General features: G+C 32.0%; 1 protein-coding gene across 1 annotated transcript; it reads right to left on the reverse strand.

Moving 5' to 3' along the window:
- Positions 1–1,228: 1,228 nt before the first annotated feature.
- LOC141292195 (proline dehydrogenase 1, mitochondrial-like) lies at positions 1,229–20,720 on the reverse strand. Its single transcript, XM_073824148.1, has 14 exons — positions 20,334–20,720; positions 18,907–19,115; positions 15,814–15,848; positions 13,477–13,626; positions 13,181–13,245; positions 12,982–13,098; positions 11,176–11,255; positions 10,976–11,057; positions 10,800–10,892; positions 8,153–8,299; positions 7,597–7,772; positions 5,892–5,990; positions 3,988–4,076; positions 1,229–3,900 (listed from the first exon to the last, which is right to left on the reverse strand). The coding sequence occupies exons 1-14, from the start codon at positions 20,661–20,663 to the stop codon at positions 3,710–3,712; spliced, it is 1,863 nt and encodes a 620-aa protein (XP_073680249.1). The 5' UTR covers positions 20,664–20,720; the 3' UTR covers positions 1,229–3,709.
- Between the last annotated feature and the right edge of the window lie 6 nt (positions 20,721–20,726).

Here is a 20,726-nt window from a genome sequence, read left to right on the forward strand (position 1 = left end):
TGAGTTTAAACTGAGTTTAAATCTTGCAATTCAAATTTTTTTTCTTGCAATTCTACATTTAAATCTCGTAATTCTGAGTTTAAACTGAGTTTAAATCCCACAATTCAGATTTTTTTCTCATAATTCTGAGTTTAAATCTTGCAATTCAATTTTTTTTCTTGCAATTCTACGTATAAATCTTGCAATTCTGAGTTTAAACTGAGTTTAAATCTTGCAATTCAATTTTTTTTTCTTGCAATTCTACATTTAAATCTCGTAATTCTGAGTTTAAACTGAGTTTAAATCCCACAATTCAGATTTTTTCTCGTAATTCTGAGTTTAAATCTTGCAATTCTGAGTTTAAACTGAGTTTAAATCCCGCAATTCAGATTTTTTCTTGTAATTCTGAGTTTAAATCTCGCAATTCAAATTTTTTTCTCGCAATTACTTCATTACAACAGGCCAATTTAATCACACCATATTAGCATTTTTTTTTCAATTTCTTTATAACTTTTATGCTGCCCCCAAACTTTTTGAGTGCTGTCAGGGCATGGTGCCGAAGACGTACCAATTTTTATAATGATACGCCAATGCGTTCGTAAAATATAGCATTTTACGACAAAATTCTCCACAAAATCGTGTCATTGAGAAGTTATAAGCAAAAATAGCCATTTACCATATCTCCTGACCATTGTGCTGAAACACTGCCGGTAGCCACAGGTTATGCTTGTTATAACACACACCAAGTTTGGTGTCAATACGCCTAACCATTGCAGAGCTATAGCCTTACATCCATTTTTGCACGCTTTTCATAGAATTTGTTTGCATTTGAGAACAGTTTGACTAATCAACTTGAAATTTATAACTTTTTGCCAGCATGGTCCGAAGATGATCTGAACCAATTTTGGTAAAAATCAGACAAACCGTACTGGACAAGTTTGAAAAACTAGGTTTGTGTAATTAAAAATAGCGTGAAAAAACTAAACCTTACTATTTTTAATTTGGTGTCCATCTGACTCAACATGAGCCAAGGATTCAGAGGATAATTTATCCTTCTATCTAGACCATACAGGTAAAAAATTATTAGCATAAAATGATTGAAATTTGAACAAGTGGTGGCGCTAGAGAGTTCGAGTTAGAGACTTCAAACTTATGGTTAATGTTGATACTGTCCTCTATGAGTGTGCCAAATTACACAACTTTCCTGCAAACATAGACTCAATAGCAGAGGAAAAAGAACACCAATGGATACAATGACTAGTTTTTAATAGAAAGACATGTTTATACAGCCACCCTTATTCATTCATTCATTCATTCATTCAGAAACAGTGCAAAATTGTCTAAAATCACTCTGGTGAGAGAACGGTGTGCTGAAGCTATATTACATGAACACATTTCATTATTTACATAAAAAAAGATAGGTAAACATCTCAAACTGAAAGATTCACATGCACATTTCATCCAAACTCTGTTTCAAACCCAGACTTACATAATCATACGGTTAACAGAATATCCAATGCTAAAATGCAAAGAAATTGTCTGTTATTAGACACTACATGATCAAAAAACTATGAAATACATAAAAAAAAAAAACTCTTCATTGCCAGTATGAAAACAGTCAGCAGGTCAAACATGAAACATTATGCAATATGCAACGATAATGTTTTAACCAGTAGTATGTTGCATTATCATTACATGATCTCATTGTTGCAAAAGAATTAGGTGTTTTATGTTTTTTTAAAAAGCCTTGAGATTGAAAATGACAGCTGATACTTCTTCATTTGTGTTGCCAAGTCCATGGTTTTCCTGCAGAATTGGGCTAATTTAACACTGTTGCTGCAATAATATGATATTTAGCATTTGGAATGAGGCTTTTACTAAGGGAACTCCATCAAGAAACAAGTATTTTATCCCCCAGAATGCAAAAGCGATTGGGCTATTCGAGTAGCAATTGTTTTTTTGTTTTTTGTGAAAACCTGGCAACCCTGATAGTCGAATAGTATGATAGAATTCCATTCCAAGTATAAGCAGTGATGTGGAGAGACAGTGAATTATTACGAGCTGATTTAAAGCCAACATGAAATTAGTTCATTTACAGTCTTGGTAACTTGTCTATATCTGACGTGCCTTATCTTTTCTGTTCATGTAACCAAAGCCAACATCATAACTTAACATGTCTCACTCAATAAAGGTCCTGTACGATTTTCCACTGAACTGTTTCGCTTTCCATTTAATTCCATTTAAAATATAACAATAAATATATATTTTAAAAGTTTGAATAATTAAAATTTAAATAATATATTTTACATTTTTTACATTGCGTTGTGAATTTTTTTTAATGTTTAGTTTTTATCAAACAATTTACTATATATTTTTAAGTGTTTGGTTTTCATTGAACAATGGGTTGTGGAATAAAAAAAACATTTTTATTATCTATATATATTATTATCTATCTATCTATCTATATATATATCTCTATATATCTATATATATATATATAAATAGGCCATGTGATTTTTTTTTAAATTAAATTAAATTAAATTGGATAATGGGTTGTATGGAATAAATAAAATAAGAAAATAAATAAAATATATTTTTAAATGTTTCATTTTCATTAGATCAGAGATTATTGTGGAATTTGTGTTTTTCATTGGATAACCAGTTCCGAGAATAAAATATAATTTACACTAAATCTGATAATGGGTAGCATGGGATAAATAAAATAAATAAAATAATAAATGTTTTTTTTTTTTTTTATGTTTGCTTATCATCAGATAATGGGTTTGGTACAATATAAAAATATTTGTTTTCAATTTTTGTATAAAATATATATTAAATTGGATAATGGGTTGTATGAGATAAATAAGAAAACAATAAATAAAAAAATATTTTTAAATGTCTGCTTTTCATTCGATACAAAGTTATGTGAAAAAAAATATATAACTATGGAAAAAAAAAATTTAAGAGATCACCTGAAAATGTACCGCATCTACTAAGTGTAATTTTAAGTAAAATATTATTTGTTTCTTTCTATAAATGTTATAGGCTAATAACCTTCTAAAGTGTAACTAAAAATATTGTCATTTAGAGCTTTTTTAATTTATTGATTTTATTATAATTACTTTTATTTTATTTATTTTTTTGCAAAAAAAAAAAAAAAAACCACACACAACAATTAGTCAAAAATACTAATGTTTTCATTTGTTGTGATTAAAAATCAGGGTTATTCTACCAATTATTGATTTCTTCTGAACTCTCCTAAACATTAAAATCTGAAAACACACCATCTTTTTGGTCACTTTGATGATTGAAATGCTCTAAATGACAACATTTTTATTTAAAATTTGGAAGAAATCCCTATCCCATCAGTGGCTCACAGAATAAAACAAAAAAAAGGCATTTTACTCAAACATATAACTATAAAGCATCTCCTAAATTTTTCCAGAGCTGTATATATAAACAACGTATTTCTATTTTCAGAAGGTTTGCTTTTTATCAGATTATTATTTCCCACAGTTTCACTTTCTGTTTCATGGCACACTGCAAAAGTTAAATGCAGTGCAAATGCAATTTCATGTTGTCTTTAACTCTAGTTCATTTCACAACCACTGATAAATTATAAAACCTATTAAATGTCCATTTTGTGATCGTTTTCCAACACTAACATGGTTATTCTGTCTGGTAGAGAAAAAGGTCCATACTTTAAATACAGCTGACGTTGATTAGTGCTTTAATACACTGGTTTGTAGAGCATTTGTCCGCTGAAGAGTCTGCGCTTGATCTCTTTCCACAGCAGGCTGCGTTCTCTCTGCGAGCCCTTCATGAAGCCGCGGTTCTCCTGCGCTCGGCGGGACAGGTACGGGATGACCTCGTTCACGGGGCCGTACGGCACATACTTGTACACCGGGAATCCCGCCTGACCTGCTCACAAAAACACAAACAGGTAAACAACATCAACATCAAGATCTGAACATCTGCTCTTTCGCACGAAGCTTTTCTTCCACTCACCCAACGGGAAGCTGATCTGGTCGCACATCCCCAGCAGCTGTCCAAAGTAAACCTTATTCTCGGTGGGAGAGAGATTCATCTCGTTCATTCTGTACAGAAAAACAGACGTTAGAAGGGCTCTACGCTTACTTTTCTTTTCAGGAGCACCTTCTAATCAATAATCAAAAAAAATTAATTAGCCTTTTCAGTACAAGGAAATATTTGACACAAAGTGATTTACACTGGAAATTTTGTTTTTACTTTTCTAATGGCATTTTTCTAACTTCATTAAAAGTATGTCATCTTTTGTCAAATTTTTAAACATTTATATATTTTACACATTTTTTTTAATTCACATTCTATTTAAAACAACAGAATAAGAACAAGTAGAACTAGATAAGAACTAGAAAAGTCTGAAGTTGGCTTGAGAAAGCTGGACCAGAGAGTTTGAAATGTTTTAAAAAGTTTAAACTGTTTAAAAAAAAAGATTTATAAGTTTTCAAAGTTAAGTTTGAGGGTTTTCAGTCTGAAACAGTTTGAGTTCAAAGTAGTTTTAAAAGATTAATGTTTGATAGATAGATATAGATGAATAGCATGTTTCTAGCATACCTAGCCTGTTGTTAGCATGTTTCTAGTATGACTAGCATGTTGTTAGCATGACTAGCATGTTAACATGTTGCTAATGTGTTTCTAACTTAACTAACATGTTTCTAGTATGACTAGCATGTTGTTTGCATGTTTCCAACACGATTAACATGTTGTTAGCAAGTTTCTAGTATGACTAGCATGTTGTTAGCATGACTAGCATGTTAACATGTTGCTAATGTGTTTCTAACTTAACTAACATGTTTTTAGTATGACTAGCATGTTGTTTGCATGTTTCTAGGATGACTAACATGTTGTTAGCATGGCTAACATGTCTTCCAACACGATTAGCATGTTAGCATGTTTCTAGTATGACTAGCATGTTGTTAGCATGTTTCTAGCATGATTAGCATGTTGCTGGCATGCTTCTAGCATGTTAACATGTTGCTAATGTGTTTCTAACTTAACTAACATGTTTCTAGTATGACTAGCATGTTGTTTGCATGTTTCTAGGATGACTAACATGTTGCTAGCATGATTTCTTCAAACATGATTAACATGTTGTTAGCATGTTTCTAGTATGATTGTTACTAGCATGTTGTTACTAGCATGTTGTTAACATCTAGCATGATTAGAAGGTTTCTAGCATGATTCTAACATGATTATCAAAGTTGTTAGCACGTTTTAAGCATGATTAGCAATTTGCTAACATGTTTCTAACGTTATCATGATTAGCAACGTTTTGCATTATTCTAAAATGATTACCAAGTTGCTAGCATGACTACCAAGTCGTTAGCATGTTATTAGCATGATTAGCAAGTTACTAGTTACTAATGCTGTGATTGAATGGAGGCGTGCAGCGGCTCAGTTGTGACTCGTTTCAGACCATTTTTGACCATTAAACAGAGCAAAATCAGGTAATAGTGTTATAGTCAGACTTGGTAAGTCACTTTATATTAACTTCTTGTTTAACTGTTGTTTTAAATCAATATCTCCCTTACAAACTCATTAAAAGCTGCGACTCATCTTAGTTCATCCCGACTCCACAAAGTTCAACTATAATCAACAAAGCTTTCTACACTGCATAACGAATCTCCTATTTACACTCTCTCTACACTTTGCTTATAAAAGGATTCGTCAGATTTGTCAACGTTGCTAAAATGTGGGAAACTTTGAAGCCCCCCTGAGCGCAAACACAAATTGCTCTTAAATATTTTTTCATAGTCGCATAGTAGTTTTTCAATCAGAAATGCAACTGAAATGGTTGCAGTGAAGAGCCCTGGTTAGACAGAATCAATCTCTAACTGTGTTGAATGTATTTAGTGTGTTTCTGGACTCACTTCTCCAGTGTGAACTTGACTGTGTCCTCGTTGTGAGATGCCACCATGACGTTGGCCATCCTGTTGTGGTTGATCTCCTCCAGAATGTACTCCAGACACCTTACACACAGAGATCAGGGTAAATAAAAGCTTCTAGGAAACGATCAATGACAGACACGCTAATAAAAGGAAGGAACAAGTTGAGACGTTCCCCTCACAGTGTGTGCGCAAATATTTACAGCATTATGACGCATGTTAGTAATGTGACATTGATGGGCAAAACAGCTAAACAGGTGTGTTTGCTATTGAATATGGTATTTGTGTGAGACAAGAGAGAGAGACTTAATGATACGGTACATTGTGTTGGCAAAATGTGTGGGATAGACACAGACGATCATATAATTCAGCGTGCAAAATGCCAACATGCAGGGTTCGTTCTTAGGTCATGGTATCTTTTACGCTCTGTTTGTGTAATGTAAATTATAAAGTAAAAAAATTATAATAAAATGTTTGCTTCACAGCAGATAATGATTCATGTAAAATAAAATAAAAACACATTTTATATATTTACATTTATTTATACAATTTACTTATTAAATATAATTTAAATAAATAAAATAAAAGTTTGCTTTTCAGTGGATAATGGCTTATGTGAAATAAAAATTTTTTTTATATATATATATATATTTTTAATGTTTACTTGTCCCTGGAAAATGGGTTGTCAAAAAACAGCAAAATATTCAAACCTGTTGCTCTTAGAAAATGGGATGTTTGGATTAAATTAAATTAAATTAAAAAATAATTTAATATACATTAAATAAATTAAAAACATTTAAACAACTATTGTATTTTTTAAATGTTCACTTGTCATTGGACAATGGGTTGTTGAAACAAAAAACTAAACAAAAAATTATGTTCAATTTCTTCAGAAAATGTGATTTGAAATAAAAAAAGCTGCCTTTTCAGTGGAAAATGGCTTATGTGAAATAAAAAAAATAAAATATATTTAAACAATTAATATATTTTTACATGTTCACGTGTCATTGGACAATAAATAGTTTGTAAAAAAAAAATTATAAAATATATATATATATATATATAGACCAATAATCTATTTTCAAATCTTTGCTTTTCTTTGAAAAAGGGGTATTTGGAATAAAATAAATAAATTAAATTAAAAAATAATAATAAAATAGTTTGCTTTTCAGTGAAAAATGGCGTATGTGAAATAAATTAATATACTTTTAAACAATAAATATATTTTTAAATGTTCACTTGTCATTGGATTGGGTTGTTGAAACAAAACAAAACAAAAAAATCCTATTTTAACCAATTTTCTTGAGAAAATTAGATATCTGGAATAAGTAAATTAAAAATGGAAAAAATGGAAACAGTAAATTAAAATGTTTGCTTTTCAGTGGAAAATGGCTTATGTGAAATAAAAAAGTTATATATAAATATATATAAAAAATATATATAAACATGTTCAGTTGTCTTTTTTTTTTTTTTTTTTCAAACAATGAATGTATTTTTAAAAAGTTTTTTTTTTTTTTTAATTAAATTTTTTTAATAATTAGATCAGATTCCAGATTTTCAAATAGTTGCATCTCCGCCAAATATTACCCTATCCTAACAAACCATCAATGGAAAGCTTATTTATCTAACTGACTCATGTGACTGGTTTTGTGCTCCAGGGTCACATGTGTTTTAATTGCAAAACACATACGTGTGGTACATCCTGTTGGTGGTCTCATAGTCAGGGTTGATGGGGTCTTCATAACCGATCTCCGCCGCGCGGGATCTCTCCTGATACATGTACGCTCCTCTGACCAGCTTGGCGCCGAAATACCAGCCCTCCCGCCTCGACAGCTCCACATCCACCGACACATTTTCATACGCCTCCTACAAACACACAGAACTTTATTTTGCTTTGTCATGGGACTCCTGACACACATACACTAACAAAATAAAACATGAGTGCCATAAAACCATTAAAAAGTATAAAAGGTCTTATGAAAGCTATATAATGCCATTACAGCACTGTCATCATGGTTCATACTGTGACTCAGGGAATTTCAAGAGCCAAAAATGATAAAGAATGTTATTTTGTGGTTAACTAATCAATTTTATGAATTATAAATTGACAGGATAAAAGAGAAATCTGGGTATGGAAGAGATGTGAAGATTCCTCTAATAACGCAGACAAGTTTTGAGGTCATGGACAAGCTATGAAAGTGTGTATTTGGCAAGAACTAGACTGTTTGTGTGTTTCAGCGACTCACTTTAAGATAGCACTGGTAAGTGTTGAAAATGTTGGGATTTTCTCTGTTGAAGATCCTCTGCATCTCCAGGGTGAGTCTGCTGATGGCCGGCTGGAAGTACGTCTGTTCTGCATCCACCATCAGCCTCACGCCGTTCTCCACAGCATGCTGGTACAAACACACACACACACACACACACACACACACACACACACACATATGAGGGTTATACAATGCATTTTCAGCTGTAACAGTGCACCTCAGTAAACACTGTTATATAACCAGACCGCCTGCAGGATACTTTTACTTCCGCCGCAATACCGCTGTCACGCTCAACAACAAATGACTAAGACTGGGAAACAAACAAGAGCTGCAAATTAAAATAATATTGTTAATTTTATTACACTAGAAATTGGTAAATAAGCCAGGAAGATACATGCAATTCCATTTATTTTAATATTTATACATGGCACAAAGACGTTAAAGGAGCGCTCCACTTTTTTTAGAAAAAGGCTCATTCACCATATTACTGTGCCTGCTTCGGCCATTTTTTTATTTTTTATTAAAAAACATAATATTAAATAAATATTTATATATTTAAAAAAAAATAATGTAATTTTTTACATTTTCTTAAATTAAAATCATTAAAATAATTTCTAATTATATGTAATTCAATAATAAAAAAAGTAATGATATTTTATCAGCCACTAAAAAAACGTTATAATCTTTACTCAGTCTATTCCGTGCATTGTGTCAGAGTTTTAAGAATTCACAGGCTGAAATGCTTCAGACAAATGACCACAGCATTTGCAGATAACACTTTCATTCAGACCTTCAAATGTTCAATTTCTTTATCTACCAGCTTCAGTGTCTTTATAAAATTCAAGACTAACTTGTATTTAGTTTTAGTAATTTTTCTTGACCCCTTTTTTTGAGTTTGACACTGTATTCGTAAAAACATTTCTCTCTAAAATGTGTTTTTTTTGTCCACATCAGCGTGTGTTGTGTTTATCTCATAGAAGAGATAAGTCAGTCTTGTGACGCTCAGAACAGGCTTTTTAAAAACCACCTGATTGTGTGTGTTTCTTTGTTTTTGTTTTATTATCCACCTGACTACATTCCTGTGTTGTTTAATGCATAAACTGGATCATCAGAGTGAAACGTCACACGGCAGTCAAGGTTAAAATGTACACTTTTCCACTAGAACTGCTTTCAACAAAAGTTTATCTACTAGCGTCTCCTTGCTCAAGCACAGATGTGCAAACACAAAAGAGATGGAAAATGAGACACTCTTGCGTCAAACCGTGAAATGTAGTAAGAAAAGTATTTAGTTAATGGCTGATCAGGGCCAAGTCACTGTGAAAGAGTAATGTCAAACATCAAATGCACACAGACACACACATAGACTGGAAAAATCAACGTTACCGGATGATTTCTGTCGCAACATTTATGTACTTTTTAGATCTTTTGCAACTTTTGCAACCTTTTCATGTGCCAGGTCACAATAAAACAGTCAAATCTAAGGTCATTTACCTAGTAGCGTCTACAGAACATTTTAACTGATTTTTTTTTTTAATTATGGGTATTTATTATTAAAATGTAAAAAAATAAATTATATATTTTTTAAATATATAATAAATGGCATATTTTATTTTTAAATTTATTTTAAAATAAATTTACATAATATAATTTAATAATTTGTAAATATACACTACCAGTCAAAAGTTTTTGAACAGTAAGATTTTTAATGTTTTTTTTTAAAGTCTCTTTTGCTCACCAAGCCTGCATTTATTTGATCCGAAATACAGCTAAATATTTTTACTATTTAAAATAACTTATTTTTATTTTAATACATTTTAAAATGTAATTTATTCCTGTGATCATAGCTACATGTTCCGCATCATTACTCCAATCTTCAGTGTCACATGATCCTTCAGAAATCAGTCTAATATGCTGATTTGATCACAAAACATTTAATATATTATTATTATCAATATTTATATATAATACTTTAAGAATTCTTTAATACTTTTAATTGGCAAGGATGCTTTAAATTGATCAAAAGTGATGCTAAAGACATTTATAATGTTACAAAAGATTTCTATTTCAGATAAATGCTGCATCTCTGATCTTTTTATTCAACCTGAAAAATTCTACTCAGCTGTTTTCAACATAATAAAATAAATGTTTTTTGAGCAGCAAATCAGAATATTAGAATGATTTCTGAAGGATCATTTGACATTAAAGCCTGGAGTAATGGTGCTAAAAATATAGCTTTGAAATCACAGGAATAAATTACATTTTAAAATATTTTCAAATAGAAAACAGTTATTTAAAATAGTAAAAACATTTTTAAAAATGTGACTATTTTTACTGTACTTTTGGAAGTGACTTCTTTAAAAAACTTTTTTTTTTTAAATCTCACCGTTCAAAAACTTTTGACTAGTAGTGCATTTATTATTTTTGTATTTTTTACTATTAAATTCTAATTAGAATTTGCACTTGTTTAAGCTTTATTCAATTATAATATTTTTTATTTCATATAATTTCATAGTTTCAGTTTCAAAAATTACAATCCAATTTCGGTCATCATTTATATGACAGAATCTACAGAATAACTCTTAAACTGAAGTTTTACATTAATGTTTAGTAGGTTTTGGTGAAATACCTTTGCGAGGACGTCCATTCTCTGTAGCATCCTCTTCATCTGTTTCTCCTCCTCATCAGTGAATTTGCTCAACAGAGGCTCCAGATGACCACTCTTTTGGACATACAGACAGTTTGTATGAGCTGAGCAGTGTATTGTGTGTGTATTATGTATTGTGTGAGTTTGTGTTACTATACCTCCATGTTAGGCACCACTAGCAAGTTGGAGATCTTAGTTCTGTCATTGATGAGGCTGTTCCAGTCCAACAGATCAATGGTTCTGCAAGAACAAAAAAGGAAGATAGTTAAAAACACACACATGTACAGTTTGGTTTATAGTGTAATGTACTTTAGGAACAGAGAAAGTTTAAGTTTAAGTGACAGTCAATGAGTTTTACCCTGATGATCCCAGTTTCTCTCCAGTAAACCAGTTCTCAACATCTGATTTTGCACCAACTCCCAGTTTGATCAAACTGTCCTGTATGTTAAAAAAACAAAACAATAACAGAACACATTATATATAAATGCATTTTTTAATTATTGATTTATTTTTACATTTTTTAAATGAATACCATTAAAGGTTTGGGATTGAGATATTTTCTGCTCACCAAGGATGCATTTATTTGATCAAAAATACAGGAAAATTGTGAAATATTATTAAAATGTAAAAAAACTGATTTCTATCTGAATATGTTTTAAAACATAATTTATTTCTGTGATGCAAAGCTGAATTTTCAGCATCATTACTCCTGTCTTTGGTGTCACGCGATCCTTCAGAAATCATTCTAATATGCTGATTTGCTGCTCACAAAGCATTTATGAATTATTATCAATGTGAAAAACAGTTGTGCCGTTTCTTTTTTTTTTTGTGGAAACCATGAAACCCTAAATTTTTGACTGGTATTCAAAGCAATATTTACAAAAAAATATTTTTATTCACCAAAGATGCAATACATTAAAACAGTTGTGCTGCTTAATATTTTTCCGTATTATTTGATGAATAGAAAGTCAAAAGAACATCATTTATTTAAAATGGAAATCTTTTGTAACATTATAAATATGTTTAATGCCAATTTTCACTAATTTAATTCATCCTTGCTGAGTAAAAGCATTAATTTCTTTAAAAAGATGACTACTATACACATAAATGTTATAAATATGAAAATATTTTTACTTATTTGTCTTTAATTGTTAACTGTTCTAAATACAACATCAAAACTCAAAGTAGACCCCATTTACTTTCTAATTTCTAAACAAACATCCCAGAATGTTTTTCTAAAATACAAAAACAAATAAAATTTTCTTACGGGGAGACACTGCAGGCAAAAACGCTGTTCTTTAATGCACCGGTCAAGTTTGAGATTTTTGGCTTTTTGGTTTTTCATAGTGTTTTTTCAAACTAGTGCAAAAAAACACCCCCAAAACATTGTTAAGTATTTCTTTTATAGCATTTTATCAATTTGTGTCAATAGATTTTAATTACAATACATATTTCTTAAGCCTGTTTTCCCAAAATTAATTTTTTCACCTACACTGAGCATAAATCTCCACTTCAGTAGCACTTACACACATCAAACTTTACATTTTTATTCCTGTCTATATCCTGAAGGTTTTTACAGAGGGATTTGTTTATGTATAATTTGCTTGATTTTATTCCCCAAAAATGGTAAAAAAAAAAAAAATAGAGTTTCATGTCTGTTCTAAGTATTTTCTGAATTATGGAATGACAAAATTCCCGCTGTAAAAACTTTTGAATCTAATACATCAAAAAATTAAACAATTTTAAAACTGACTTCATCAAGTCTTTAGATTTTTGTACTAGAAACGTATGCAAATTAGTGCATAATTTATAAAATAGTGCCTAATTTGCATATTTAAACCTAAAATATAAGTAAACTGGTAATACAAAAAATGTTTGCAATTATCAATGTAATCAATCACCTGGGTAAGTAAGGTGATAACTATTAGTTTTTTTTTTTACCCTATTCCCCTGCAGTGTCTCGCCTTAAATCAAGCCCCACACAATAATATAAATCCACTTTGAAATGTAACTACAGAGTACAAATGCATTGCAATGTTGTCCTTAAATTTGTGAATGAAAGCAAATCAAATATTGACCACAGTAAAACAATAACATCCTAAATCCTGTTAATCATCTCCTTTCAATACGCATTATAAACTGACGCTTCAAATGGAAAGCAAACCTGCAGCTGCTCGAGTTCCAGCTTCTGCTCGAGTATCGCCATGCCGTCTTTCCCCTGATGGGCCGCCAACAGGTTGAAAAACCTCCTCCACTTCACCAGTACCTCAGAAAACTGCAGCTTTAGGAGAAAATGAACCATGAGTCACACAGACATAACCTTATCTGACATAAATTTGAGAAAAAGTGAGAAAAAGAGTTACCAGGAACTGCGGCCGACCCAATGCGGTCATCTTAATGGCAGAGAATCCGTCGACAGAACTTCCAGCTACAACACAAATACAGTAAAAGTTAAAAATGTGGTGCTTCACCCAGAAATTGGAAGAAAATTTGACAAACAATTAGAAGTAAATGGCAAGTAATGCATTGTATTAAACATGAGATACTTAAATTGAACCTGAAATATTATTTATGTAAACTGTATTCAAACAATATATTTATTTACAACTTCGAAAACTTTTTTTTACAGGATAGGCATTCGTAATAATATTCTGCTCACCGGACGCTTTAATGCAGTTGATGAAGGTCTCCATGTGATGGTCACACTTGGCCTCATCTGCGTAGAAATACGTGCGAGCGCTGATCACTCCTCCACGCCGATCTCCAAATTGACGATGAGCTTTGTACTTCTTCTCACGATGATCCATACCTGAATATGGATTTTAGAAATCAGTCAATTTTTGAGGTACTGATTCAGAGACAACCCTCCGTTTTAACAGAATTTTCACCATACACTTGCTAAAGTGTCAGATTATGCTGCAAAAAGCTGTCAGAAACTTATGATACTGTAATTTTCCCTAGTGTACCTGCCTACAAAAAACTGCTTGTAAGCTTCTTATGCTATATTATTACTAAATACTGGATTTTCCCTCCATTAGCACAGATCTGAGCTTATGCATCTCAGTTTTTGAGGGAACATTAGCAAAATCATCCACAAATGCTGCTTTTTAACTCAAAAAACAAATACAAAACCTGTGCTAAGTGAAAGAAAACAAGCTGACAAAAAGATTGAATTGATAATTCGGCAATAACATTGCATACAGTTGAGCTCGAATGTTTATATCCCCCTTTTACAATCTGCAAAATGTTCATTTTTTAACCAAAATAAGAGGGATCATACAAATCCATGTTATTGTTTACTTAGTAGTGACCTGAATAAGATATTTCACATAAAAGAAGTTTACATAATAGTCCACAAGAGAAAATAGTTGAATTTAAAAAAAAAAATGACTCTGTTCAAAAGTTTACATACACTTGATTCTTAATACTGTGTTGTTACCTGAATGATCCACTGTTTTTTTTTTTTTTTGTTTAGTCTCTTGTTTGTCCTGAACAGGTAAACTGCCTGCTGTTCTTCAGGAAAATCCTTCAGGTCCCACAAATTCTTTGGTTTTTCAGCATTTTTGTGTATTTGAAGCCTTTCCAACAATGACTGTATGATTTTGAGATCCATCTTTTCACACCGAGAACAACTGAGGGACTCCTACGCAACTATTACAGAGGTTCAAACACTCACTGATGCTTCGGAAGAAAAAAAAAAATCATTAAAAGCTAGGGGGTGAAAACTTTTTGAATTTGAAGATCAGGGTAAATTTAACTTATTTTGTCTTCTGGAAACATGCAAGTATCTTCTGTAGCCTCTGAAGGGCAGTACTAAATGAAAAAATATGATATTTAGGCAAAATATGAAAAATGTAGAATCTCCATTCTGTTCAAAAGTTTTCATCCCCTGGCTCTTAATGCATTGCGTTTCCTTCTGGAGCATCAGTGAGTGTTTGAACTGTCTGTAATAGCTGCATATTAGTCTCTCAGTTGTCCTCAGTGAGAAAAGATGGATCTCAAAATCATACAGTTATTGTTGGGAAGGGTTCAAATACACAAAAATGTTGAAAAAGCAAAGAACTTGTGGGACCTGAAGTATTTTTTTGAAGAGTTTTCACTATTCAGGACAAACAAGGGACCGATTTAAAAATGGTTATTAATGCTGAACAGCTTTATGCAGCATGATGACATAACCTATGCGGAGCTTAACTCCTTACATAATACCTTATAGAGGAAAGCTTTTGGTCTGAGATACAGAACACCCCATAGACTTGAAAAACATGAGCTTGCAAAGTTAATTTCAGCCCCTTCACCAGGAGAGCCCGCGGTTAAACCAGCTTTAACCAGTCTGAACGAGTGAAAGAGCTAGAGCCCCTAACCCACATACTGCAGGCTATTTCAGCCTCGGTGACTGAGTCAACACACTTCACGACTGCCTGCGCGGCACGCTCTCCGAGGCGAAGTGTGTTTGACTGACAGAACGGATAACGTTACTAAAAACCCAGCCAGATGAAACTCAAGGAACTACCGAAAGCTCTGAATTAAAACATTAAGAAACACTGTACACTCATCGTTCTGAAGCAAGCATGTACTGGTGTCCACTGAAAATAAAACAAAACAATTGTTTACTACAATAAATGCTTTAGAAATTACTACCAACATTATCGGATTTATAAAAATAAAATTCAGTATGATGAAATTATGCGTAAAAATTAAATAAAATGCATACAATTATATAAAAACCTATAAAAATTACAAAACAAAAAAATAGATAAGACAAAAAAATAAATAAAAATAAAACAACTGACAAGACAAAAAATAAAGCAAAAAATAATGTAAAATAATAATTCAAATAAATCACAAAATAAAACAAAAAACAAGACAACAAAAAATAAAATAATAGTGGATTTTTTTAAAATACAATATAAATACAAAACAGCAATATATCCACATTGTGTGAATATCTAGTTTTCAAATGTTCAAATACTTTTATTGTGTCATTTATTGCACTTACCATGACTCTCTTTCTCAGCCTCAGAAACACAGGAGCTGTAAAACAAGGCGAAAAGCACATGATTAAGTGTAAAGTTTTGCTTTATTAATGTTAGCTTAAATTTCTGCAACCATGTCACCTTTAAACCAGGACATTTTACACGTGAGCTTCTTTTAGCCTTACTAAAAGAGGTGATGAATTCACTGGGGGCCATTAAATGATGCAACACACGCTGAACGCTCTGCCAGCCACACACAGTGACACGATGTTCTGCACTCAGCCAAGAACCCGTCTGATTCACAAACGCTGGTCAACTTTACATTTCAGTCACACACACTGACGTGCGTCACTCACTTTACAACAAGTCTCAGTCAATAGAACGAATCAATATGAAATCAATTACAGATCTGTTTAGAAACTCAAATGTTGGTGAAAACTCTCATTTGAGAATTTATGTCAAATGTAGCTCTTTGTGTTTCCAGTCTGGCTGTGAGCGAAACTAAAACGATCCAATGCAAACTGGAGTTTTGCAAATAACCGAAAGCAGGAAGGCTTTAATGCAAAAGCTCAAAGTTGAATCATGTGAATGATAAGTATGTCGAGAATTTGACCTGACCAGTGGCCTTCTGTCCAAACAAGACATGGGGTTGCCAGCATTCATACTGCAACATACACTCGTGAACTGTTATGAACCATTTCAAAGTTAAATGCAGAAATTGAGATATATTTCATATAGAGACAAAGGTGACTAGGCAGGTTTCTATATATATATATAAATAAATATATATTTTTTTGCATTATTATTTTTTGCAAATATTTGTCATTTAACCATATAAAGAATACTGTATCTCATATGTGACCCTGGACCACAAAACCAGTCTTAAGTCGCTGGGGTATATTTGTAGCAATAGCCAAAAATACATTACAGGGGTCAAAATTTTTGATTTTTCTTTTATGCCAAAAATCATTAGGAAATTAAGTAAAGTTCATGTTCCATGAAGATTTTTTGTAAAATTCCAACTGTAAACATCAAAATGTAATTTTTGATTTGTAATATGCATTGTTAAGAACCTAATTTGGACAACTTTAAAGGTGATTTTCTCAGTCTTTTTGATTTTTTTGCATCCTCAGATTTCTGATTTCAAATAGATGTATCTCGGCCAAATATTGTCCTATCCTAACAAACCATACACCAATAGAAAGCTTATTTATTGAGCTTTCATATGATGTATAAATCTCAGTTTTGTCAAATTTAACCTTATGACTGGTTTTGTGGTCCAGGGTCACATATACATATACATATATATATACATACATACATACACACAGTACATTTTAAACTTACTTTTACTAAATCCAGATTCAGGTTGAGGTACACTTTTTTTTTTTATTCAAGCAATTTTACTTGAGTAAAGGTTTTTTGTTCTCCCAAATGTAATAATGTTTAGTGTGATTATTAAATATGATCATCAGGCTTTGAGAAACATCTCTTATTTTGTTGCATTGCATTATATGTATTATATTGCATTTACTATAATATAGAAAATATAGAGCGACATCTGATATTTATATGCATTTTATGTATCGTGTAAAACTTTATAAAGATTTATAAGAATTTCATCTTACTTTTTTGACCATATAACTATCATCATCTGCATCAAATTGCATATTTTTGTTCATTTTGAATAAAATTGAGCTGTTTTTTTCTCGCTTATGACTTCTATATTCTTCTATCATACATATCATACTATATGAGGCATAAAACCCTGAAAAACACCTGAATAAGCTTTCAAATGATGTATGGTTTGTTAGGATAGGACAATATTTGAGATGCAACCTTTAAAGTTGTTTAAATGAAGTTCTTAGCCATGCATATTACTGACCAAAAATTAAGTTTTGATATATTTACGGTAGAAAATTTACAAAATATACTCATAGTACATAATCTTTACTTAATATCCTAATGATTTTTGGCATAAAACAAAAATCTGTCATTTTTGACCCATACAATGTATTTTTGGCTATTGCTACAAATTTATCCGTGCCTACTCAAGACTGGTTTTGTGGTCCAGCGTCACATATGCAAACTTTTTTGTAATTTTGTCTGACTATTATTGCATACATCAGGCTTTAACCAGACGTGTAAAAACATCTGACGAAATTCTCAAAGTTGAAATATATATACCTCAATACATAAAATAAGTCACAAGGTTGTCATGTCAGATAGCATATATAGTATAGGTTATACTTACATACAGATAAAGGTTTATTTAGTGATACATGGCTTATAAAGACGTAAATGACTACTCTAAACCAGTCGACTTTTATTGCCTTGAAGCTGATAGTATGTTGTAAATGGTTTTATTGAAGTACTGTTTTTGTCTGTTTCGGAAACCAGTGGCTGTAAAATGTCTAGTTCTCAGGAGCCCAATGATTTAGTATTGCAGGGAATGAAATCAATGTTTTTAAATGTTATCATTGTAATACAGAATGTAGAAGGATATTCTGACTAAATACCAGGTCTCATCTAAGCCAAAACATCTTATATAACACTTGCAGTGTGTGTGTGTGAGTGTGTGTTGATACTCAGCAAACTGGCTTTTTGCCCTGGACAAAATGAAAGCACATTCCCACAGGGATGAAATAAGCTTCCTTTTGTGTTTTTATAACCTAGACTAATTCTAAAAGAAGTGTATTGAATTAGAAGCTCCAAACGTACTCCTAAATAAAGAATTAACCTCATTTAAACAGTGCTTTTAATAATTCTTGCTATCTGTGCCACACCTTCAAATGTCAACTGCTTGTGACAGGCTTTGAGTTACTCAACACGCTGGTCTGGGTTTCCTCGCTCAGCCTCATGTGACTGCATTCGTGAGGGAGGGAGGAGAAAAAAACACCTCCTTTTTTCAGCCAATCAGGCGGTGGGCCTTGGCCGAAACTGACCAGTGGGGGAGAGGGTAATGGGAGACTGTTTCCACTAGTGAAGCCAAGAGTGTGACATGGTTTCAGAGGCTCTGATGAGTCAAAACTCTGGCTGGAATTCAATGTCATGTCACTTTTTGCTATCTGTGTAGGACAGAGGAAAGGAAAATAAGGTCTTGGGTTCATACTCACTCCATCTCCTTCTTCTCAGCCTCTTCTTGAGTCAAGTCCTCCTCCACACTGTAGTCCAGAACCGAACCCACGCCGAATGCTTGGTTCTTCTCGATCAGAGGTTTGATGGCGTTCTGGTCTTCGCCCGCCACAAATTGGCCGTAGAAGGTCATTTTCATGAGTTTCTCGAAGAGCCGCTGGCCCAGAACCTTCTTGCTGAGGTCCATCAACTGTGGATGAAAAATTGAGGAATGTGATGTTAATAAAACTAAATAAAAAAAATAAATAACAAAATACACTTCCAGTTTATGAACAGAAAGAAGTCTCTTTTGCTCACCAAGCCTGTAATTATTTGAGCCAAAGTACAGCAAAAACTTCCTAAATAAAACTATTAATTTCTATAAAATTTCTTTCCCCCCCAAAAAAAATAAAAATAAAAAATACAGACTCCTAGCTTTTGAATGGTGTTGTGTATAATGTTACAAAAGCTTTTTATTTCAAATAAATGCTGATCTTTGGATCTTTCTAATCTTTTATTTCTAATAATAATAATAATAATAATAATAATAAAAGTGTTTCAAATCAGCATATTAGAATGATTTCTGAAAAATCATGTGACACTGAAGACTGGAATAATAAAGCTGAAATTTAGCTTCGAAATCACAGGAATAAATTACATTTTAAAATATATACAAATAGAAAACAGTTATTTTAAAATAGTAAAAAATATATTACTGCTTGTGACGTACTTTGGATCAAATAAATGCAGAAGAGGCGTCTTTAAAAAAAAAAAAAAAAGATTTTTTTAAATCTTACCAAAAACCTTTGACACTTTTGACTGGTAGTGTGCATCGATGGATAGATGGATGGATGGATAGATATTTTTTAACATTTAATTTCAGCTAGTTCCCAAATGTTACTTACTATATTAAATAAAACGTATCTTACGTACGCAAAAATGTATAAAAACTATAGACATGAATACAATACAAACAATATAAAAAAAATCTAAATTACTCATTTATGAATGAAAGATTTGAAAAAAGTAAGAAATTTTGCTGTGTGTGTGTTTGTCCATGCATTGTTTCATAACTGATTTTTATTTATTTTTTTGTTTTAGTATTTGTTTTAAGAATAAAATTAGTATAATTATTTTTTTAACCTGCATATAAACACAAATATATGCATATATAGTGTATCACATAATGTACGTTGTTTTAATATATAAATAATCACACATCATATGGATAGATGGATAGACAGAAATGATTAGCGTGAGTGGGAGAGAGAAAGAAAGAATTAAAATAATTATTAAAATTAACTTAATTAATAAAATGTGTGCATATAAAAAAAAAAAAAATACCAAAGAGTTAAAAAAAAAAAAAAAAAATTCACTGCAACTAATGTTACTGAGTTCATTACTTTTCGAAAATCAAAACATAACTCGCCTCTTTATTTTTGTCAACCAGGAAGTCAACAGTGCAGAGTTTGAACACCAGCAGACTCCTGAGGAGCTCCAGTGTGTCTTTGCTCTTGTAGGCTTCTTGTGTGTTGTCGAAGTCGATGGAGATCCTCTGGCGGTCCGTGTGAGCTTTCCCGCTGATGAGATCCACATCGCAGGGCTTCTCCACTATGGTGCAGGACGGATCCAGCGGCGTGTCTTCCGTCTTCAGCTCTTTTTGCTGCGTGGATGCTGCTGTGGAGCGCAGCCTCACGCCGAACAACTGAGCCGGCTTAACTCTGGCCAGAGCGGGGATAACTTTAGTGTAAGAAGACATGTTTATAAGTTATATTTGATAAATTTGAAATACACTGGTGCCTCTTGTTACGATGGAGGTTTC

This window comes from Garra rufa, chromosome 19 (assembly GCF_049309525.1).
Source record: "Garra rufa chromosome 19, GarRuf1.0, whole genome shotgun sequence".
In the NCBI taxonomy this organism is placed as follows: Eukaryota; Metazoa; Chordata; class Actinopteri; order Cypriniformes; family Cyprinidae; genus Garra; species Garra rufa.

What these genes read in the sequence shown, in the direction of transcription:
- LOC141292195 (XM_073824148.1), bottom strand. Translation starts at nt 20,663, where the DNA reads ATGTCTTCTTACACTAAAGTTATCCCCGCTCTGGCCAGAGTTAAGCCG. An exon ending in TGGAACTCGAGCAGCTGCAG is followed by an intron (nt 11,256 to 12,981) that starts GTTTGCTTTCCA and finishes TTTAACATACAG; the next exon opens with GACAGTTTGATCAAACTGGG. An exon ending in CCAGATCAGCTTCCCGTTGG is followed by an intron (nt 3,901 to 3,987) that starts GTGAGTGGAAGA and finishes TTTTGTGAGCAG; the next exon opens with GTCAGGCGGGATTCCCGGTG.